The sequence below is a fragment of the Dermacentor silvarum genome, chromosome 8, assembly GCF_013339745.2.
Source record: "Dermacentor silvarum isolate Dsil-2018 chromosome 8, BIME_Dsil_1.4, whole genome shotgun sequence".
NCBI classification, from domain to species: Eukaryota; Metazoa; Arthropoda; class Arachnida; order Ixodida; family Ixodidae; genus Dermacentor; species Dermacentor silvarum.
The window spans coordinates 39,221,036-39,245,452 of record NC_051161.1 but is presented as its reverse complement, the minus strand read 5'-3'; the positions used below and the strand labels follow the sequence as shown (position 1 = coordinate 39,245,452).

Genomic DNA, 24,417 nt, shown 5'->3' with positions numbered 1-24,417 from the left:
ATAGATGGTTTGTGTTGACGTCATCGCGGCCGCCATCTTTGGGCACAAAGACGTCTATACGCGACAGCAGGACATGCACGTCTTGCACCGAGTGGCAAATCGATAACCGTGATAACACGGTGAAAAACCAGCAGTCCGCATGAAAAAGCGAGATAACGAACGCGTGATATTTATGCACTGACGTCATCGTGACCGCAATATATTCGGGCAAATAGCACGGTTACAAATGGCGTCCGCGACGTCACGGGAAAACTATCTATAGCTTTGACTGTTCTCACAGCTTGCGCAGGTCCGCAAATTATCAGTTTCCTGCGTGTTCGATTGTTGCGAGAGGCAATGGAAACACAAAAGTAAAGGTGTGTGAATATTCGAATAACGAATCGAATATTGTTCAAATGGCCTTCCAATCGAAGCCACTATTCGTAAATACGTATCATCTTCGAACAGTTTTCGAATATGTAATAAATTGACAATTGTACATGATCAAAAATAAAATTGAAGCATAAGTGCGATAAATTTCATCAGGCAGGTCGGAGTAGATGCAATGGAGTCAATGGAGCCAAAAAGAAGTCATGCAGTGGAGGGCGCTGGACGTCGATGAGGAAGCCATAGTCCTTAGTATGCGAACAAATGTTTATATATTTGCTCCTAGTGATCCCTTTATGCTTTTAATAAGCAAAGCTTTATACTGCCCGATTTATTTGGAGAAAGCTTGTTAACGTAGCGAGTATACTAGATTGTGAACACCATTTCGATAGATCGATTTTAAAAAATGCCCTTCAACTAGGAGGTATTCGAAGTCTCGACGGAGCCTAAACGCCTCCCCCGTCTGACCACTCTCCTTGCTTGCCCCCTCACATCTATCACTCAATTAAATTGAATTAAATTATGGGGTTTTACGTGTAAAAACCACGATTTGCTTATGAGGCAAGCCGTAGTGGGGGACTCCGGATTAATTTTGACCACATGGGATTCTTTAACATGCACCTATATCTAAGTACACGGGTGTTTTTGCATTTCGGCCCCGTCAATATGCGGCCGCCAAGGCCGGTATTTGATCCCGCGACCTCTTGCTTAGACATCTTTCACTGTCCGAACTTTTGGCTAACAATATTCCCCCTCATGATCATGAACTTGGCCTACACCTTCCACTGCCCTAAGCCAGTCAGAGGTAACGCACAAGAACAAAACGGATCCGATAAATTAAAGATAACAGAATAATAACGATCCGATAATAATAATAACTAATAATGATAGAACAAAAAACAACCCGATAACAAATAGAGGTTACACATAATTCCTAAGCAACTTAAATTTTAATAGTAACTGCACAGGGGATCGTCGTGGCATAGAAAGAGTGCCAGTTCGATTTCAGTTTTTGGTGTGGTACTCAACTCACTGAATTGTTGTGGTATTTAACGCACTGAGAACAGCGCGGCTCCATCAAAGTAACAATATCCGACCTCGAAGGCTGTGTTGTTGCGCACTGCAAGCGCCGGAAGCGATTGCAAACACCAGAACAGACGTAATGACCGTCATTCCTTTAAGACATCCGATTTAAAAATGATTACCGCAATTGCAATACCGTTAACCATTACAACATACTGCGTGTACAAGAGACGTTTTTTTATTCTATAGGTGGTGTCCAAAACCCGACGTCTATGGCACCGTATCTATGACATGTTTCCGGCTCCCAAACTCGCATCCGGCGCATTCACCAAAAGCATAGCCTTTAAGAGATCAGCACTTTAATCCAGAAGGCGCCACCCAATGGAACGTGAATTTGGACACTACCTTTTAAAGAACGTGTCGCGTACCAAAGCTTATAGGTACTGTATATCGATAAAAGTATCTATAAACTTACGTACGGCCTCTAAGCTTTTCCGTAAACGTCAACATCTCGGAGGCCGGCATTCGTGTCAGAGCTTCGGCCAAGCTTCGTCGGATGGCGCCACCATCTCACACGCAGCCTGCACAACTGCTTTGTTTGCCACACAGATGGCACCTGCGTCGCATCGAAAACGTTCGAGACACGACGCAGCGTAGTCGGGCGTCGGTCCTGTTCGAGAAGAAAGGCGAAATGGCTGCCTACTGTCTTGATGATTCGTTCCAAGTTTGAGCCGTCTAACAAAGGCAAGCTTGCGCTGAATTTGTCTGCGAGTACTAAAGGCCAAAAGTGTAGACACCAGCAAGACATCGCAGCAATGAGCGTCATCAGGCGAGTCATGGTGAGCCGAAAACCGAGGACGGTCACCGCCCCGGAACGCAAACTATGCAACTACATGCACCGCGTGTGCCTCCAAGCCAGAATCGAAGGCTACGAGTACTGCATGCGGCACGTTCTCGAGGACAAAACTGCTCCTTTTCGACAGTGTGCATACACCCACGCTCAGAGCGGGCGCCGGTGCGCCTATGCGGCGCCGAAAACTGACAAACGGGAGTCTCTCTGCCAGTTTCACGCGCGAAAGGCTCTCCAGCACCGTCGTTCGTCCGGAAAAAAGCAGCACCTCGTCGAGACGCCGCAGAAAGTGATCGAAACGTTGGAGCACTACTGCCGAGACCCGCAGCATTCCGTGGACCAATCGGACACCGCGAGAAACACGGTGAAGTTTTACGATGTCGAAAGTGACGAGGAGCCTCCTACGATCGGAGAGATCCGACCGTACGCTGAATACGACAGTGATGCCGACAGTCTCGACAACGACCTGGACGATCCGCTCCGGCACGCCGGCGTATTCACCGTTGAGGAAGCCTCGTCAATCACTCGAGATAAGCTGGTGCGGTTGCAGAGACTGTACTTGGACCATTTTAAAAGGCTGGCGGACATCCTGACGCAAAAGCGTGCTCAGTACCTTCGTAACAAGGCCACGTCAGTGCCTGTGACCAAGGACTTCGCCTCGCCTCAGGAGGAGGCGCTCTACAAGCGGTACCGCGCCTATTACCGGTACCATCGCACCTACGGTCCCGAAGCTATTCTCAAGGCTCGGTTCAAGCGCAAGCAGAAACGCTTGGGTGATGTCAAACCCGTGACTTGCAGCCAGGCAGGGTGCAGCAAGAGCGTCATACCCTTGTCGAGGTTCTGCCGCTCTCACATCCTTAACGACCGCAAACAACAGCTGTTTGAGCGCTGTGATGGTGACAGCAACAATGGCCAGCCTTGCAGCACAGTAATGTTCAAAGTCCGCAGCCCGCGCGACGTCTGCCTGATTCATGCAGCGCCCAGCCCGGCCTTGGGCCGCAGGTGAGTCCAATTCGTACGCAAGAAAATGCATGTCAAGCGTTCGGCGATAGTTCACTAAAACTGAGCATTACGAAGCGCGGTCGTTATCGCACTTATCACTCAAGTGCACGTCGCGATAAAGTTTACCGCTGCATCCGATTTTATTAAGTTTATTGTCCCAAAAACGTTCTTTCATATCTGCTCCCTTTCTGGAAACCGCCGATTTCTGCATGTTTCTCCGCAGAAGCTTGAATCGTAGAAGTGTGACGTTTATTCTGCTGCGATGCGTGCAACTCGTTTTTTGAAGGATTTGTGCTTGTCCAAAATGAAAGATAATTGCAGCAGAACAAGGAAGCTAAAATAATAAACGATTTTTCTGAATCTTTGGTTGTGAATACTTGAGTGCACACTGTCACCATCTGGCTTTTTACCAGACTTGTTACAGAAGAAAGTAACCAATTACAATTATTTCATTCCAAAATTAATTGATTACAGTGACCAATTACTACACCACAAAAGTAATTGAGCGATTGCTAAAGTGTAATCGGTTACTTTTACTTCACTTTCATCCCAACGGTAATAACATTGCACAAATACTGTAAATAGCACGAGCTGGCCTGGATCGTGCAGTGCATCCTCTGCACCCCCATCACAAATCATTTATTTTCACTAACAATTGCTTTTCAAAATTTTCGTCGGTGATCTTCCTTCGCTTTCTTTTGAATACACCAGTAGCGACACTGCAAGGTTCCCTCGATCTGTGCACTGGAGGAAAAGGCGGTGTTGTAACGTGTGAACACCTGGCATACAAGACTGTTGTTGCTCAACGCTGTGATGCTGGCACCTGGGTACTCTATAAAGTGATATGCTTTTGTTGTTTGGTCTCTGAGAAGGCGCTCCAGGCCAGTAGGGCCAATGAAAAGCAGAAAAAATGTCCATATGTGGTTTCCCAGCATCAGCGCCCGATGTGGGTGTCGTTACAAAGCCATAGCAGCACCGGTTCAGTTCTTCGGCCAACGTATAGTGGAGCTTTAAGATGAAAAAACAAATACCAAGAGCCTGGGTTTGCCTTTTTGAACATGCACATCCAGAAGGTTGTGCAACCATGTGGCACAACCGCGGGCATTGTAATGCAGTTTCCACCAAAATGAAGTGTTCAAAGTGGTGTCACCTGTTATGATTTGTCTTGTCAATAAAGTAATTGAATTACAGAAAGTGTTAAAATAACTTAATGTGGCACTCCACATTAAGGTGCAGCATGGTATACAGTGCTAATTGCTGTGTCGAAAGAAATGTAGGAGGAGGCTAATGGAATTTTCGAATGGATAAATATTAGTGGTTTCGGTCAACTTTCACCAACACTTTCACCCCTGCCTGACACTATTTTCTCACGGTGCCATTTCTTTTCCACCTAATTCAAGACATTATTTCCCTTTTCAGTGTCACCGAAAGCATAGGCAGCAGTGAAAACGCACATGTGGATGTTGAGAGCACAGTTGATATGGACATTCCTGAAATAGAGCATTTCCAGTCCATGGACGACATAGCTGCCTTGGGCTTGGATGTGGTGCAGCCTGGTTGCCTTTTTGGCCTAAACCAATTTGGAGACCCTGGTGAATCGACCGACTCGGCCCTGTCAGATGATGGGGGTACCAGCGGCATCATAGGCTTGGGAGCGCCTTCTGACATCCTAGATGATGTGGATGTTGTCAAGTGACACCCAACTGAGTTTCAGTGTGAACCGAGTTTTCAAGACCCCTCACAAGCAAAATTGAATGTGTTAACCGACTAGTCCAGTTTCATTGTGAGAACAGCATTGATTAAAATGTTGGCTAAGTTGGTTATACAGTTTGTGCAAACTGTTTTTGTTCTTTTTTACGAGTCCTCCTACAGTGCAACTTATCCGGCGTGATACATGGTACACCCAAACTTGCCAACAACAGCCTACAACTCTGAATCCTTTCTTACTGATGTAAGCAGTATAACGCAGTTTGGGAAGCTGAAGAATCAGTATGGTGGGCCCCATGTGGCTTCACGACAGTTCTCACCATTGCTTACCTCAAAGCATATAAGTCCAGGTTCGGCCAAGTATGCAACCATGTGTGCCCAACTTCTCCTATCCACAATGAGCTCAAATACAAAAGCACTGCTGTGTTCAAGCTTTGTTGTAGAACAAGCAAGGCCATGTGCCACATGCTCTGGATGTCAATAAAACGGGCTGGTCTCCTGTGCAGAATTAGTAGCAGTACCTCTTCCAGTGCCTTAAAACATTAGAAGCTGTTGTCGGTGGGTGGATTGATGTTGGCACATTCACTTAGGGCAGTTTCCCTCATTAGCTCCTGTTGCACTACTACTGAATTTATTACTTGCCCTATATTCCACAAACTCAAAGCTTTATGGATTTTTGTGGTGGCTTCGTTTGTCTTCAGCTGTAGAGTCTTGTGATCAGTGAGAGCACACACTGTGTCTGTTCTTTTAAAACACTAGGAAAATTGCAGAACGTCACTTGTGGGTGTCTGAAGCTTTACCCAGATAACGAGTAGCCGACCCAATCAGGGCAAGAACATTGATAACCTCGGTGGAGGCTTCTGTATAATTTTGGTGCCCTGTGTTTCAGTTTCAGCTCATTGAAAGCCAAAATGCTTTACAGGTACTGCAATAAAAGCATGTAGGTTTCTGCTGATAAGCCTGATCCTACATAATTTAGCCTCTACTGTGGCTTAACTGCATTGCATACAGCCTCAACAAATAGAGCACAACATGGGCCAGTTTTTCAAGCCTGAAAGTACCACGCGTTGGCCCATCCGAGCCTGGCCCTGTGATTTTAAACTTGGCCTGTAACCGGCCCAGACCCATTAGCCTTTGAGCCTATGCGAAGCTAGGTCGAGTTCTCGGTTATTGTTAAAATACTGTCATGTGATCAAAGGGCGCTCGGAAGTTTTTCAAGCTGCACCAAAGCATCTTTTTGCCCTGCGTCTCTTGCTGGCTACTTTAACTGTGAGAGAAATAAGCATTTCATTTCATTGGTAGCCGAACATGCACAGATTATTCGAATATTTAGTATCAAAACACACATATACAATGCACAGTTAGGAAAAAAAGGGATCACGCTGTCAACAGCCACCAGGAGTGGCACAACGCCTGCTTACATTTAGGGTAAAAGATGTAGATAAGTACCTCTGTTGATCACCATGCTGGTGGTTTAAAGTGTGATCTGAATGGTTGTACTACATTTCCTAAATAGTTACACGGCAATATACTATAGCAAAGGTACAGGTGGACCCTCCCATGCACACGACCAGCAATTTATCATTTCATCTCGCTTTTGAATCTGATATAATCATTAGGATGTACAGTGATAGAACTCGAGCCAATAAATTTGGTGTGAATGTAAATTTATTGCTGGTCTACTGGCTTTCAGGAATACCATAATTCAGGGTCACTAGAAGCTTTTTTCATTAAACAAATTGGTGATCCATATGGCTAACGCTCTGTGCATGGGCAATCATTTTTCACACGAAACATTTTTATTGCTTTATTCGGCTTCATTATAATGGTGCCAGTTTTTCAGTCAACAATTTAGGCATCCTTGTTTTGCAATATATGCATAGTTGGAATGTGTCTACCTTGCGTTCCTGTACAGTCACTGAAATATGATCTGCTTGTTTGTTCACGTAAATTTGCAGGGAACCACACCTATTGCTAGAAGAACATATACAAGGTTGCGAACACTGAGGGTTGAGCCCTCGTGTTTGTGTGAAAATAGCATTCAAAAGAAAAATTCACTGAGACAATAAAGTTTTCTGCATTCTGTTTTCTTTTTTTAAACCCCTCTCACCATTGTTGAGAAATTTTGCAGCATCCATGTAGGCTTAAAAGATTTTATCTAAGAAAGCTAAATTTAATTAGTTGGATTAATTGTGCGATAAACTATGGCAGAATATTTAACTCGCTTGAACAAGTAATGAAGAAAAATAATGGAAACCAGTAGCAAGTTGCACAATGTTTTAACGCAAAAGAATATTGTGAATGAGCTTTCCAGAATTTATTTGCTATCCACATTATTTAAGTAACCTAAGAACTTGTTGAAAATGGTTGTAATTGTTGTTTTTCCAATAATAAGATTACAGAGAGGCAGTGCAAGTCGGCTCATCAGTGACCGCTGTTGAAAATCTACATATTTTTGTGCAGCAACAAAATGTTGCAGACGACTTTGCCTCTAGGCACGTCTTCTTCTCTTGAAAAATGTAACCAGCTGTGCTGAAACTCCTCATTGATCCCTCTTGTGGTTGCTATATCTTCCTAAGACCCCTTGTACAATACATTGCACATTCCCTTCAACTTTTTTTTTCTTCGGAATTCACTCAGAAGTGATTACGCAAGATATTTATTCTGGGTATGAAGCATGGTGCATGCGTAATTGTGCAGAAGTGGATTACTCATATTCTTGTCATCGGCTTTCGAGAATTTGACATTAAGTTTATCTAGACTTCTGTTTCGTCTCAGGCAGCAGAAAGCAACCTTGAGGTGTGTTTCTAAATCACTGAGATTGCGTGAAAATACCCGCCGCGGCAGCAACATGGTAATGTACTACACACAGTCGCATCTTCACCTCTGCGTTTAGGTAACGAAATGCAGTGTTTACCATAGCAGACATAAGGAGATAGTTATTTTTTTCACGTACATGGAGACGCAGCTTTTGGCAACTAACCGTGCAATTTAAATTTCAATATTGTTTTTCATGTTCGTAACATAACAGTAGACAGCAAAAACAACCTTAAAGAGCGATACTGTCCCATAGCTGTATTAGGGTCTACGTAGGATATGAAGGATAACTTGGATACCTAAAGACAGTCTAGTGAATTTTTTTTGCAGCGAGTCTCGCACCAATCAAATAGTTTCCTATCACTCTAGCGCGATTGTAATGCACATATCTTTGTAACTTTTCGTCATCTTGATTCGATTCTGTGATGTCTAGCAACCCTTGAAGTTTGCCATTCGTCGCCGTTCCCAACGGGGCCCTATGTCAAACTCGCAGCGCTCCCTCCATCGAACGTCGGGTCGTCCGTCTCACGCCTGAGTCTTAATAACTTAAGAACAATGTTGACCAGAGTTTTACTCATCATTTAGCTCCCGTTGTCGGCGACCTTCAAGTGACCTTGAGCCAAAAGCCAGAGCTGTTATCCGGGCATTCAAAACGAGAACATGCCGGCTAGTTGCGAGTACAAAGCGAGATAATCCGGGCAACCAGCCAAAACTTAAAAATGTGCGGTCTCTGGCCCCCCACCCTTTGTACAGGACCGCATTACATACGCTAGTTACTCTCCAAACAAGTTGCAAAAAATATTGCTTCCGAGTTCTTCCTAATGTTTCTTCACAATATCGCGAGTCCTTGAATCCTCGTAAGCCTCTGTCCCACATATGGAGAACTCTGCGTGGCCTACAATCGTCTCCGCAACAGCGCCACACTTTTAAGTCTCTTGCCCTGCATCAAAGACGACATGAGATCGACGTTGCTGAGGAGTTCTGCGCAAGAATCGCTGGCTTGCCATCACGACCTGTATCATTAGCACGTGATGTTGCGGCATCCTAAGACTCTCGCATGGATCTGTTGTTCTCTATGGAGGAGCTAGAAGCTGCGCTGGCGACTTGTCTATAGGAAGTCATCATCGCCTGAGCCCGAGGGAGTCGCAGAAAATGCACTTGAAAACCTTGGCCACAAAGCCCGCAGTGTACTCTTGGAGAGATACAACGAATCCTGGCGCGAAGAATTGATTCCTTGTGAGTGGAACGTCAGCCGCCTAATACCTTTACTTAAGAGCTCTAAATCTCCATTATACTTTGCATCGTACCGTCCCATCGCTCTTGCCAGTTGCGTAGGGAAACTAATGGAAAGGATGGTGTTGACGCGCCTTGAATGGTACTTGGAACATAATGAGGTATATCCGAATGCAATGGCGGGCTTCCGGCGCGGTCGGTCATCGGTCGATAACGTGCTTGATTTGTTAACATCTATTCAACACCAAAAGAGCATGAAACGATTAACGGTGGAATGACTCCCGTTCAAGTTTACACTGACTCGACACCTTGCCTGGAACCATGTACAAAATCGAGACCATCTTCTTATAATGTGCTTTAGGACATGACATTTCCTCCTCTTCCCGCAAAACTTTCTACATCATTACGTGTAGCTGTTCCTACATTTGAAATCTTCACGCCAGCTGAGCGCTCCACGAAGTGGTCGCCGCGCGAAATTTCTCTGGAGCTGTATTGTTAATCCAGCTTGTTTTGTCCTCAACACTTATTCCTTGCACCCCTTATTTTTTTTTTTTTTTTCAGCCTTTTCAAGCGCTCGCACATCGGTCAGCTGCAGTTAGTCGCACTTGTACTACAAGAAAATTGCCCGCACACATAACAGCAACCCGGTGCGCCTTACGTGGCATAGATTACGAGCACATAACTTTACAAATGCGCGCTACTTCTTGGTCGTTATACGCTCACCCGCAGTGTTATCATATCAGCCCTTTGGCAGCTTGTGTAGCGCTGGGCGGTATCTGATTACTTCCAGCCGCCGGAACATGAAGAGAGGGGGAGGGGAAATGTCGAGTTCGTGGGTGCGAAGGGGAACATCGAAAGAAATGGGCGAGGCAAGGAAGGAGAAAGCGGGCCGGCGAGGGGGCTGCCCCGCTGAACCGGACCGCTGTGTGCTCGCTAGCTGCTGCATCGCGTAGCTGGATTGCCGTCTCTCGTGACTTGCCTCCTTAAGTACGCGGCGGGGGTCAGCACGGCATCAATCACGGCTCCGCGACGTCGTACCGATTATCGCTCTGAACCAGCCAGGTTACAGTTGCAGACGGCTCGAGCGGAGGGAGGCCAGTGTATGAACGATGACCCACCGCCAAACTTCTTTTTTGGAGATGGGTGCAGTGAAATTTCAAATATTGAAACAAACTTTAGGAAACAGAAGTGTTTCTTGCAGTTAACGGTACAACATAGTTCTTTAAAGTATGTCGGCCCTACGAAACTGGCCATTAGCAGTTTCTGAGGGAACTGTGCTGAAAGCAAGCTTTCCTTCGGCACAGTTAAATGCGTTCAGACCAGCAGTTCCCGACTTCTCTTCGTTGCGAAACCTTTTCTCCGTTCACAAGTAACTTGATAAACCTCTTGAATGAAGGAAGCGGGAATGGAAATATTAAATTAAATGGAGAGCAAGGAAAGGTGTTGTAAACACGTGCGAGTGCAAGAACATGAAGCCAAAGGAGTTCACTCTGCGGAGGCGAGTCCTCCCTTGGTCGGCGAGCCCAGCCGTGCCTTGCACACATATCGAACTGTTGTGATATCGACTACACTACAAGGACTGAAGATGGCCACTGGCGATTTCATAGGAGTCTTTGATGGTTTCGAGGAGCTTTGTCTGGTCTCTAAGATACTGCGAGCAAGGCTCTCATTACCCACTACGCCCGCATGCGAGGGAAGCCAGCCAAGGAGGAGAAGGATATCTTTAATGATGAGGAATGAGAGGTCGGCCTGGAGAGCGTGTCTCTAGCCTGCTACCCCTAACAGGGGTAAGGGGAAATGGAAGAGACAGGGAGAAAGAGAGGTAGATGGCAGGTGACTGTGCTATAAGCCAGCGAAATACCAAATTGAAACTGTGGCTGAGCAATTTTTTGACAATGCATGCCCAACGAACCCTGCGCGCAGATATCCAGAGGAAACTCTTGTAACGACCGCATGTCGCGCGCGGGCTTGCTGTCAGAAAGTTCGACAACAGGCTGCTAACAGTGTGAAGTCGGGTAGTACATACCACCTTGAACATCAAACTTACAAATACCGCTGCACTAACTCCGTTTTCATTGTCGACAAAGCCGTCGGTAAAACTGACGGTATCGGTCTACCTTCAAATGCTCGAACACTAACAGAGAGAAGGAGTTTAATGAAAACTGGAGATATCAGCTTTGCAACATGCAGAACTTGCTGCTTATTGACCCTTTTCGCGGCGATCCCGTGGGCGCTGCCATATTTGATCACGTGGTGACGCGTCCATTGCTTGCCTCAACTGCCTCCGTTGCCTCCTTGTTTACAATGGAAGTGTATGACGCCGGCGCGGCTTAGAAAACCTCTGTTGTCGGAGATATCGTAGACGGTGACTAGGTGGACGACACAAAGCTTTGATCACAGCTTCGGAGGACATGCAAAAGCGCTTTCGGAGCCGATTAAGCTATGTCTAAACGGCGCAAGCAGCGTAGATGGTGCTTGTTCTAAATGTGGGGCTAAATATGTATTCCAAGCTATCCAAGCTTTCCGATTATGAATTCAGTCAGGATTAGTGTGTTTTGCTTTTTGTTCTTTATTCGGCAAATATTTTGAAGCAGTGGCTTGTCAGTCTCTGACTCAGTGAAGTTCCTCGGTGCGGCCACTATCTGATTATTTTCTGCCTAATCGCTCGCGGGTGTGCTCAGTTCCGATAGATTTGTTCTTGCTGCGCACAAGGCTTGAAACGTAGCTGTTTTGTACATTGTAACACCTTGTAGCAAATATATATTACGGCTAGTAAGTCGCTTACTCTTGTGGACCGTTACGAAACATTCAGCTTCGACCATTCGTGCGCCATAGGTGTAGTCCGTCATTTATTGTGCGTATACAGAGCGCATATATTCAAGTGTGTGCCCATTCACTTATTCTTGATACGTCGGCGATAGAGTGGGCGTAAGTTTTCCTGCCATTTGGAACAGATGTGTATAGATAACGTGCGCGAAACTTACTATGACAGGAAGCGGCGCTACTCCCACTGTCATTGTTTAATGAGTGGTACTCACTCTTGCCGACATTCTGGGTATGAAGCCCTTTCTTTGAAGGTTAGCGATACAAGGCTGGCGGATGAGCAAATTTCTGTATCCTCGAGGAAAGCCGTACATCTCGGAAGTGCCGGTAACACGTTCGTACAGTTGCAGCAGCGGTTCGCGAACTTGGCCGAACAAATTCATTCCATTCCATAACATGCCAGTCACTATTTTTGCAGCCAACTACTGCACACGTCTTCAATCCGCATGATTCAATCTAGCATGATAAGAGCACAGTGTGTTAGCGAAAACTCGGTTGCATTTCCGACAGCTGATCGCACAGAAGCAAGGTAGAAGCGGGAATGGTTTCGTATTCGTGCGCGGTCGCTAAGGAGACGTATGGCGCGCCGCCGTGAGCGCCATCTCGTTTCTCTAAAACAAACTGCTCCGTGAAAAGGGTCAATAGTGTGACAGAAATGACATGAGTAGGAGGAGAAAATAAATAAAATGAAAATTAAAACAAACCAGAAATAAAGAAACAAATTACGGCAAGATCGCTAAATGTCAAAGAATTCGCCTTAGCGACAACTGTACGTGGGAATCGCAGTAAAGAGATTAGATGGCGCTGCAAGTTCTCAAAGGCCATGATGTCGCTGCCGTTTTGGAAAGCGAAGAACATGAAATCTCTTTAGAGCAACCAAACCGCGAGACTCCATACGAGTCCGGAGACGACGGAGAAGGGCTGGCGAAGGCGAAGCATCGGTAACCTACACTCGTAAACCACTCAGATATTCAATTCTGCCTGCAGGTGGCGCTGCGAGTGTGGTTGCGAGGCATTTTAGATGGAGTCTCTGCAGGCAATCGTACACTGCGGCTGAGATGGTTAGGTCAGATGCAGCTTAAGAAGCACGCCAATCGCTATCAGTATTGTGTGTAACGCAATCACACAAGACGGATGGCTTCTCCAGCTCCTTCAATGTACACTTCGACGCAACACAAGGATTGAAGCGGTAGTGCCCACGAAACGTCGGTGATTGATCCTGTATTAAACTATCCTGCTGCACCACGTGCTATCCGTACTGAGCCTGTCATAGGTGCTTCCTTCTGCCGTCGACGGAGGAACAGCATAAACCAGACGACGTCCGCTAAGAGAGAGCAATAGAAAATTGAAAATTTAAAGAAAGGCAGAAATCGTCCGCTATAATATTGCCAAACATGCCGGTGGGAGATATAAGCTAGACTATATATATACCGCTGCCAGCCGTTTGCGTTTGTAACCCGAGAAGGGAATGTAGATTATTGAATAAGATTCAAGGCCTCGGGTAATCGAGCCATAACATATACCACACTGTTAAGGACATTATATATTTAGGTGAATTATATATACGTCACTTGCAGCATACGAGCAATCAGAAAAATATGTGTTGCACGGGTGAAAAGTGGCTGCTGACGGGAAGTTCAGTGAAGACAGACGGAGTGGGAAAGTCTGACTGAGCATAAATCCCACTGCTCCACGTTTTCAATTCGAACTGGATATCTATCTTCCGGTTAACCTCCCTGCCTTTCTCGTCTCTTTTATCTCTCCTTCTCTCTCTCTATCAAACTGGATTAATGTGGGGTCTGACACAAGGTGGCCTCACCTCCCTGTCTACCTCACTCTTACTATACAAACACTGATAGTCATTGGCCCATCTCCAGACCGGTGTCCGCCTGCCTCCTTAACTCCGACGAAGTTCATGGAGGTCGGACAACCAGACAGTGAAAAGCAGTGCTTCATAGGTTACGAACGTAAGATGAGGGTTTGGTTAACCTTTCCGACTGTCCGCTGACCCTCAAGCACGCTGCCTCCTCTATGCTGAAGCGACGCGCTTGTTTCGTGAACTTTATCTCCGCTGCTGGCGCGTTTTCCACCGGACGTCCCACGTCTGCCGCAGCGTCCCACACCGTGTCATTACGACGATGCATCAACTGGTATAATGCTAAGGGCACGATTGTATCTCACTTTCATTCGTTGCGCCGGTGTTTCGCAACCGTCGGGGGCTCTCTGACGCGCAGAATTGCCCACCGTCACCGCAGACCGGCTCCCGCACGAGACCGGGGCGCCCGACGCTGGCCTAGCTCCATCGCCGCCATTGTCCTCTCGGTGATACGCACACCACCACTTATGGGTGTGTCCGATTTCCCACGTGCGCGCGCTCGAAGCCACGCGGGTCGTGCGAACGACGGTGCTCTCTCTCTCTCTCTCTATTTCAAAGCAAGCCGGGTTCTTGAGCACGCAAGCGAGAGTCGTATACATTTGCATATCGTTGTCTGGGGCCGACGATAATCTTACACGGATGCGCCGCAGCGAGGAGATTAATAGTGGATTATTGTCCGCTCTTTTTTTTTTTTTTCTCGTGCCCTGATAATGTTGCTGCATAGCTCAACTCTCTTCGTTTCTGTTGATCTTACGCCTTACTGTTACATTCGTTCGTTCGTTCGTTCGTTCGTTCGTTCGTTCGTTCGTTCGTTCGTTCGTTCGTTCGTTCGTTCGTTCGTTCGTTCGTTCGTTCGTTCGTTCGTTCGTTCGTTCGTTCGTTCGTTCGTTCGTTCGTTCGTTCGTTCGTTCGTTCGTTCGTTCGTTCGTTCGTTCGTTCGTTCGTTCGTTCGTTCGTTCGTTCGTTCGTTCGTTCGTTCGTTCGTTCGTTCGTTCGTTCGTTCGTTCGTTCGTTCGTTCGTTCGTTCGTTCGTTCGTTCGTTCGTTCGTTCGTTCGTTCGTTCGTTCGTTCGTTCGTTCGTTCGTTCGTTCGTTCGTTCGTTCGTTCGTTCGTTCGTTCGTTCGTTCGTTCGTTCGTTCGTTCGTTCGTTCGTTCGTTCGTTCGTTCGTTCGTTCGTTCGTTCGTTCGTTCGTTCGTTCGTTCGTTCGTTCGTTCGTTCGTTCGTTCGTTCGTTCGTTTTCGTTTGTTTGTTTGTTTGTTTGTTTGTTTGTTTGTTTGTGTATTTTTTTTATTTCCGTACTCTCAGGCATTACAGGGACGCACACGGATATGGCAACGATGGAGGCAAGAAGGTGGTTGTGCCACTCATTAGCTGTTCTTGGGATGAAGAAGTTGAGAGAGAGAAACGAAGAGGGAAAGTTAGGGAGGTTAACCAAGGATGTGCCCGGTTGGCTGCCGAAATAAGCATTGTACATTAGGAATTCCCCAAGGAACACTTTCTGAACATGCTGAATAAACCTGTTTTGGGGCTAGACAATGATGTCAAGAACAGCTACGTAAGCCACGTGATATTATACAGTACACGCATCAGAAAGAGCGCCTTCAACTTCTCAAAACCTCCGCCACTTGGCCACTGGTCGAACACTTATTTTAGACGTCATGACTAAGCAGAACATTCGATAAAAGCAATAGCAGAAGTCTCATCACTGATATGGGAGTGACGCTGCCGGAAGGAGTGTTCCAAACTTTATCAGGTCTCGCTTCCCGATTTGACCCTGTTGGGACAAATATTTGCCTGAGGAACCCAGTTCATCGCACAATTGTTTTCTTTTTTTTTTTTTCTAAATAAAGTTTACAACTTCTACTACACATTCAGTCCCCATGAGACTATATATACCACTGCCAGCCGTTTGTCTTCGTAACCCGAGAAGGGATCGCCCTTCACAAGCACAGGTGACACAGCAAGCATATTGAACAACGCTTGCTTGGCTTGGCACGACTAAATGCTACTACATGCATATCATGTATAGGCGACTTTATTTAGCCAAGCCGGCAGTAATCCCCGAGTTACATTATATATATATATATATATATATATATATATATATATATATATATATATATAGTCTGCAGTGAAGTCTGCAGTGAAGCCCCACCCACGCCCTCGTAACCGCCAGCCACTGTTTCTGCAAATAGTTCGTCCTTCATACTTCAATTGAACTTTCCCTGTTACGTAAATAAGGCGGTAACCACAAAGACTAAATTATAAGCGCGTAATTTTATAGGTTTTTACTCATCTATTATAGTGGTACAGTCAGGGGCGGATCCAGGTTTTTTCTGAGGGGGGGTCAGCTTCTGTCAATGATGATGATGATGATGATAGTAGCCTTTCTTATTTACCGATATTTACCGTTTCTGCTCACGATAAACCCGCGTTTTATACGTCTAGAGCAACACCTGTAGCCCACCATGGTGGCTCAGTCAGCTCAGGCGTTGCGCTGCTGAGCACGAGATCGCGGGATCGAATCGCGGCCGCGGCGGCCGCATTTCGATGGAGGTTGAAATGCAAAAACGCCCGTGTGCTTGCGTTGTAGTGCACGTTAAAGAACCCTAGGTGGTCAAAATTAATCCGGAGCCTTCCACTACGGCGTGCCTCATAATCAGAACTGGTTTTGGCACGTAAAACCCCAGAAAGAGGAAGAAGACCTGTAGCGAAGCCAGATATCGGTTTCTCCGAGCTTATAGGAAAAGGACGTTACCCAATACAGCCATGTGCTTGGCGGCTGTGCCTGATAATACAGGGTGTTCAAAACTAAGCTTTATGCTTTTCTTAAAATTAGGCACTGGGAGGCACGCGAAGACCACCCGTGCAGATAAGTTATGTAGCCAGAGGGGTCACAAAGTGAGATGATAATAGTCGCTGTGAACAGTCCAATTAACTAAAATTGAACAATCTTTTTTGTCGACTGCAGTAAGTGGGTATGATTGTATTGAAAACTTAGAGGCAGTCGTGTTTCTTACTGCAGTCAATAAAAAGTTAATTATTCAATTTTAGTCAATTCGGCTGCTGATAGCGATAATTATCACCTCACTTTGTGTCCCCCTGGCCACATAACTTATTTGCGCAGGTGCTCTTCACGTGCCTCCCAGTTCCTAACTTTAAGAAAACCATAATGCTTAATTTTGAACACCTGGTATATCTAGCCTGTATTGTTTCTTAAAATAAAATTTGGGATGATCTGTTACAGGTTCGTTATAAATGCGTAAGCACGGGCCCGTCTTTGGAGTTCTGTTGGGACACATTGATTTCCTTAAGGAGATTCTTTGTGTTCGGCTGAGACACCTTCCTTTGCTTTGGAGCTCCAACGCAGCAACTACTACGCTTGTTGTTTACGATATGCGAATCGCCGCGTATGAAGACTCACGACACCACCTACAAGAAGAACGATGCGTTCTAGTAGCCGAGAGCGCGAGCCAGCATCTTCATGTTTTGTTTCCTGCGCGACGTCATCCTTTTACACAAGGCGCGCAACTGCTCCCGTTTCTCTAACCACGCGACGCCATCCCTGGCCCGCGCGCTGGCGTTGACCGCTGACGTCACGCTCCCCCACTTCGCAACCGCTGCTCGAGACTTCGCCCCGCTCCGCGAGAACGCCCACTCAGATAAACGGATCCAGCGGCTTTGACCCTACTATGCCTAATGTACGGCAATAAAACTGCGAAGTTACAATGAAAAACTTGTAGCGTACGAACGGTACTGTGCTCGTATTGGATATTGTCAACGTGTCACTGTGATCACAATGAGGGCTACAGTTAAAAAAGTTGCCCATGCGTAGTTAGTTTAGCTGCTAGTTGTTATTTATACAGGGTTTGTCCGAAAAGTAATGTCAGTGAGTCGATTAAAAAGAAATTATTGATCAGATTGGTACAACACAATAAAATGTTTCAAAATAGGCTCCTCCTGCGTCGTTACATTGCGTCTAGCGAGATTTCCAACCATCGAAGGCGTCACGGTATAGGCCTCCTCAGGAATGTCCTTTAGAGCCTTGGTGCAAGCCTCTTCGACTTTGCCAACTGTCGAGAAATGATGTCCTTTCATGTGAATTGTGCAGAAAGAAGAAGAAGCCTGGGAGAGCCACGTCGGGACTGTAGGGTGGCTGGGGAACTGTTGACATCTTTCAATCGGCCAGGAAGCAGGTCACGAGGAAGGCGGTGCAGGCTGCATGGTGCGTTGTCATGGTGAAGTTTCCAATCGCCCCCGATATCAGGCCGGGTGCGATGAATCCTTCGTTTGAGTCGCTTGAGCACTTTCACGTAGAATTTGGCGTTCACTGTTGTGCCGTGGGGTACAAACTCATGGTGGACAAGGCCACTGATGTCAAAGAACACAATCAGCATGGTCTTGAACTTTGACTTGCTAATTCTGGCCTTCTTGGGGCGAGGGGACGCCAAGCTGTGCCACTTGGCACTTTGGCTTTTTGTTTCGGGGTCGTATTCAAACATCAAAGTCTTGTCACCTGTGATGACATTGTCCAAAACGTGGGGGTCACTTTCGCACAAGTCCCAAACCTCCTGTCATGTTTCAACTCGGCTTGATTGTTGGTCGTCCATTAATATTTTGCGCAAGGTCTTCGCGCACACTTTTCACATTTGAAAATTATTCGTCAAAATCTCGTGAACGGTGCTTTTTCGAATGTTTACTGTCTGTGCCACTAAACGGACACCCAAACGAGGGTCTGAGTACAAAAGATCTCTCGCGCGCGTCACATTTTCGTCGCTGATGGTCGTTGATGGCGGTACAGCGTGGGCTTCATCGCTGACCTCTTCACAACTTTCTAAAAAGGCGTTGTGCCCCCGGTAAACTTGACGTTCTGACAAATAATTATCACCAAAAGCTGTCTTTATCATTGGAAAAGTTTCCACTGCAGACTTGCCGAGTTTCACACACAACTCGATGGCAATCCTTTATTCCAACGAGCGCTGCATTACGGCTTGCACGGTAAATAAAAATGAGTTGACGAAAAACCTTGTCCTTACTCTCCAGATTGTCGCAGACGACTGAGCGACCACGCGTGCGTATGCTAACTTCCCCTTCCACCAATCCCAACTGGTCTTAGCGCGCTGCGACGTTTAGTCGCTTCACAATATAATCACTGACATTTCTTTTCGGACAAACACTGTATATGAACACTTCAGCAAGTGATCTCTTTCATTAAGCAGGTTGGTCGCGGAACCGATGACAGCCAATGAGGCAACCGATGACACCCCAAGGGGCAACTAAGTTGATCAGGCGCGAAGGCGCTCGCCCGGACATCGGCGTGCTTGGCAACATCGTTCATTCGACGCCACCGACGGGACGAGTAAGGCACCGCCGGCGCCAGGAGGTCCAAGGTGTTCATGAGAAAAAACAACTACGGCAACTTCGCGACACCACACTCTGACGGAATACAACTAAGCTTGTGAGCGAGCTACCTTTACTTCTATACATGGCTGATATCACTGGTACTCGCGAAAAATGCTCTTCAAGAATGCTGGTGGCCATATTGTTTTGCGACAGGGCCATCCCCCTGTCAGCGAGGGGGCGATGCAGAAATCTGAGGGGGAGTCAGGACATCCGGACATCCCCCCTGGATCCGCGCCTGGGTACAGTCGTATCAGTACAGTCGTATCAAACACGACACCATTTTGAAAAGGTCACATGACGACAATTTTGTTTGCTTCTGTGATTGGCTGGCGGAGTAACACAACCCCGCGCGGTCCGTGTGCCTTTGTTGCCAACTGCTGTTTTTTTTTTTTTTTTTTTAAGTTGTATCCCACTATAGGTTGTGAAAGAAAGTAGCGGCCCGACTCGGTAAGGAGATGTCGGGGAGCGCCGTGGTGAAGTATCACATCTTCGAGAAGGAAGTCAGCGACGTCGGTTGCACAACTGGTAGGGAGAGCCCGCGTGATCGCGTACCGGGTGGTGTAGTCCATAGCAACTGCTATCCACTTGTTCCCACTAAGCGATAAAGGAAAATGGCCAAGGTAATCAAGACCAACCCGAAAGAATGGCCTAGATGGTATTTCAATAGGCTGAATACGGCCAGCTGGTAGGGCCGCTGGTTTTTTTTTTTTTTTTTTTTTTTTTTTTTTTTTTTTTTTTTTTTTTTTTTTGCGGTGCTGACAAGATTTACCGGAGGCGACGTAACGGCAAACGGAACGGTAAATACCGGGCCAAAAGAAACGACGCCGAACACGGTCATGTGTCTGAGACTCCCAGATAACCAGCAGCATGAACATCATGCAACTGTGCCAGTACAGTGTGATGCATATAATTGGGAACGACCAGCAGCAGTTCAGGGCCATCAGGGTGCATGCTGTAACGGTACAATATGCCATCTTGCAGCATAAACATACCCAAAGAGGGGTAACTTGTCAGATCCGTCAGGCTGAGAATGATGTCTCTCAAGAAAGGGTCACGTCGATGCTCATCGGCGATGTCGCCAAACGCGGTAAGCGCGAGTACGCAAGTTGACTCGCCAGTCTCGGGAAGGTCTGGTGGGTCGTTCATACAGGTGAAGCCAATCTTCGACGTCGGTGTTGTCAGAGCCAGAAAAGGTACCTAGGTCACGCGGTTGTGTGAAGACGACGGGGCGGTTGGTTGAGGCACGGATGGCGACCTGCCCGAGGCATTCTCGTCCCCGCCTTGAGCTGGCATTGTAGATGTAGCCAAGAAGCGCCCTCTGCATAAATCCATCTTGGTACTTGAAAAACCCGCACCTCCAGTAAAATGCTACGGGGAGAAAAGACGCTTGACAATCTATTTAGAAGATATATACAACGGGCAGAAGACAGGCATACAAGATGAAGCCCGTGCGCGCGACTATCAGCGATCGACGTCTTCGTCACTCCTGTCATCATCGTTCGCTACTGCAGTGCCTCGTAGCAATATACCGGGTGTTCAAAATTAAGCTTTGTGGTTTTCTTAAAATTAGGCACTGGGAGGCACAAATTGAGATTATAATTATCGCTGTCAGCAGCCGAATGAACCAAAATGGAATAATTAACTTTTTATTGACTGCAGTAAGTGTGTATGTTTGTATTCAAAAGTTGGAGGCAGTCGTGTTTCTACACAGTTTCACTTGGAATTATTCTAGCATGTCTGTGCTCCGAGATATCCGACTCCAAATTTTAATTGCAATCGCATGATTACGCATGCAAGTATGTGACGATCGGCGCAAAGCTCCTCCCTGGTGTGACGCGGCTGTTGCGTGCGGCGTTTAGCCTGTGCTGTGCTCCGATCCTAACTCTCTTGCATGTGTAATCATGCGAACGACAATTAAAATTAGGAGTCGGATATCTCGAAGCACAGAAACGCTAGAAGAATTCTTCCAACTGATACTGTGTAGAAACACGACTGCCTCTAACTTTTCAATACAAACATACCCACTTAGTGCAGTCAACAAAAAGGTAATTATTCAATTTTAGTTCATTGGGCTGCTGACAGCGATAATTATCTCACCTTGTACCCCCCTGGCAACGTAACTTTGCATATGTGGTCTTCGCGTGCCTCCCAGTGTCTAATTTTAAGAGAACCATAAAGCTTAATTTTGAACACCCTGTATATGCTGTCGCGAACGCCTTGTCGAGAGACAAACGTATACACGACAAAATGTAGAACAAGTTAGGGAGGAACGGTAGCGGACGACAAGTGTGTAACAAGTAAGTGTGGCAGAGCTTAAAATCGAGGTGAAACTGCCGCTTGAATTGTGACGAATTCCACGACCACTGAGAAGGATCACGGTATGCAGCATTTCAAGAGGGAACTAGCAAATTGAGACGCCGCCCCAATTCCACCATCCGCGGCGGTTCAGAGGCCATAGGGGGCTATAACGTTCTGCTTCTGAGAAGAACATCGCGGGTTCGATAACGCTCGTGCACTTGGATTTCGACGCACGTTAAGGAACCGTTCCTAGGTGGCCAGTAGTAGCAGATAACTTTTATTGTACAAAATATACAAGCGGTCGTCAGGCTGGTCGGGGCCCCTATTCTAGGGCTCCGCTGGCGTGAGCTCTTCGGCTTGCCTGGAGTATGGCAGCCACCTGGCCCACCTCCACCGAGCTGGAGAGCAAGGCCTCCCATCCCTCTCGCGATGTGGTTTCGTTAATGTGGCAAATTATTTCGCATTCCCCCATTAGGGCGTCTCTAACGAGCTGTCCTTGGGACGTATATACCTCACAATTTCAGTAACTTAAATTGCACCCCCCATTCCGAGCTTCTGCAAAGCAGTTGGCAAGCACATTTACCATTGATGGGTACATGCGCGTGGCCCAGCCTCAGGTATACCTATTTCCTATCCATCAAAGAAAGCAGCATGTACTCTATCTGCTCCCATAGACGACGGCCGGCTGCTTTCAGAGCAGATTATGGAAGCCAGGAGAGTGCGCGTGCGCGGCGTGCAGCAACAGCGCTGCGGCATTGCTTATCTGCGGCGAGAGCGACCTTGTCGATGCTGTAAGTACAGCACCGCCTTTTATATTCCGACACGTGTCTGCGATGAACCAAGGTGCACAGATAGCGTGAACGGGTGCATATGTACAACGTGTACACGTAATCAGTGCATAACTCTGTGCTCATCGCTATCAATATTCACCGCTTCTCTTCTTTTTCTCCCCTTCCGGCCCTCTGCGCGAAAACTTTGCTGCTCCATCCGACCTATCGGCGCTTCTTTCATTTTCTAATTCCTCTTCATGATCAAGAAATAATTTTCGTTTTCTTCGACGGCACTTTGTTCTCGTTAGCACTATCAAAATATTACCGATATTTCTTCCAGTTTTCTACACAGACAAAACTTGCGCGGAAGGGGTCGGCGCCTTCAGCCCCTTTGACATCGGCGCGCACCGCACGACGGCTATGGCATCGTGTATGGGCACGGTAGCGTCGTGCCCGTCCGACGTACCTTTAGCTTGTACGCTAAAGGTACCAAATGGGGCGTCAGTGCATGCCCACTATTTCACCTGGTTCACAGCGTTGGCAGCCAGCGTCCGAGCGTAAACAAACTCAAACTCACTCCGCAATGCCGGCACGCCTAGGGACGAACGCATACAAAACGAGCAAATAAACTTCTCCTCCGTAGGCTAAGTCAGATGTTCAAGGAGCAAAAGCCCCCAGATTTTATTTCTCGCACCCGCTCTTACTCGCGCCTGCGCACAAACGTCGGGCGATTCCTGAAATGCCACGCCCCTCTGTGCTGTTTAGAAGTTCTAAAGTTGCTGCCCGCCCAATGCTGTCGCTGCTGCCATAGGCCACGGCACAGCGGTCCCGGTAGCGGAGTCCGCAGCCGCGGCGGAGGCACATGGGCGAACATCGTACTGCCGCCTCTAGATCATCGCTCTAATCTTTGCATAATTACACTACGAAAGAACATCATCATCATCATCAGCCTATATGTTATGTCCAATGCAGGACGAAGGCCTCTCCCTGCGATCTCCAATTACCCCTGCCTTGCGCTAGCTAATTCCAACTTGCGCCTGCAAATTTCCTAACTTCATCACCCCACCTATTTTTCTGGCATCCTCGACTGCGCTTCCCTTCTCTTGCTATCCATTCTGTAAATCTAATGGTCCACCTGTTATCCATCCTACGCATTACATGGCCTGCCCAGCTCCATTTTTTTCCTCTTAGTGTCAACTAAATACCGGCTATCCCCGTTTGCTCTCTGATCCACACCGCTCTCTTCCTGCCTCTTAACGTTAGTGCTAACCGAGCGGCGCATCACGCGTCGCTTGCGCATCACGCGTCGCTTGCGCTTCGGGTGCACTTCGGATGCGCGTTCGTAAGCGCAGTCGGTTGCGGCGCGTTGTTGCTTTCGAGCAAGTAGCGTGTGGTGCCTCCGCACGTCATTGCTGGGGTTCTTTTCTGTGCGCATGGTTCGTACTTGTGTTTGTTCACGGACGGAACCGACATGTCGTCGCAGAAAACGAGGCGTAAACACAGCACCTGTTTTGTCCCATATTGTACAACTGGATACCGCTCAAATAACGAGCAAGTCTCATTATTCAGCGCGCCTGCTGACTGGCCAGAACGTTTTGCCGAGTGGGAGAAGAATATAAGAGTGCAGATCGAAGGCTAACTCTGGCGGCTGTCGCTTGTGAGAAACACTTTAATAATTGCTACATTGAGCGCTCGTTCAAAATTAGTTGACGGTGTGTCGCCTATGAAAATGTGCCCTGTTTAATTACCTTCATTTATGGTAATTAATTTAATTGATGGTAATTAGATACAACTTGGTGTGAATTTAGCATTTGTGGACATGTCTCGCATATAATAGTTTACTGTGGAAAAAAGTTACACTTCTTCGGAAACCACGTATTTATTTATTGGTATTTTTCGCAGAAACACCCCGTATCGTGTAGCGTTATAATGATAACTGTGCATACGATCGTTTGTAAGTGCAACAAAATCATATTCTTTCGATTACGCTTTGCACCTCAACCAACGTTCCGCAGAACGAAACGGGCTGGGACAGTCCATTGGCGTCTGTAGCACACGCGCGCGTTGGCTAGAGACGCCGCTCGGCATAGCACGGTCCGTACGGCTATCGCCGTCTGGTGGCCGCCGGCGGAAGGCATCATTCTCCGTGCCACCGGAAAGCCCGCGGTCGGCACACTAGTAAGTATATTCTAGGCACTATACCGACAGTGAACGCTTCGGCCCAGCTCACATTTTTTCCTCTTAGTGT

The 24,417-nt window shown here is 47.0% G+C and overlaps 2 protein-coding genes across 2 annotated transcripts in view; one reads left to right on the top strand and one right to left on the bottom strand.

Annotated features, from left to right (window-relative positions):
• The window catches only part of LOC119462084 (rho GTPase-activating protein 18), a 229,414-nt gene that overhangs the window by 112,597 nt on the left and 92,400 nt on the right, over positions 1-24,417 (bottom strand). The gene's annotated exons all lie outside the window — the stretch shown is intronic.
• Positions 2,006-5,064, top strand: LOC119461054 (KAT8 regulatory NSL complex subunit 2). The gene is made up of 2 exons (XM_037722233.2): positions 2,006-3,241; positions 4,661-5,064. The coding sequence occupies exons 1-2, from the start codon at positions 2,100-2,102 to the stop codon at positions 4,935-4,937; spliced, it is 1,419 nt and encodes a 472-aa protein (XP_037578161.1). The 5' UTR covers positions 2,006-2,099; the 3' UTR covers positions 4,938-5,064.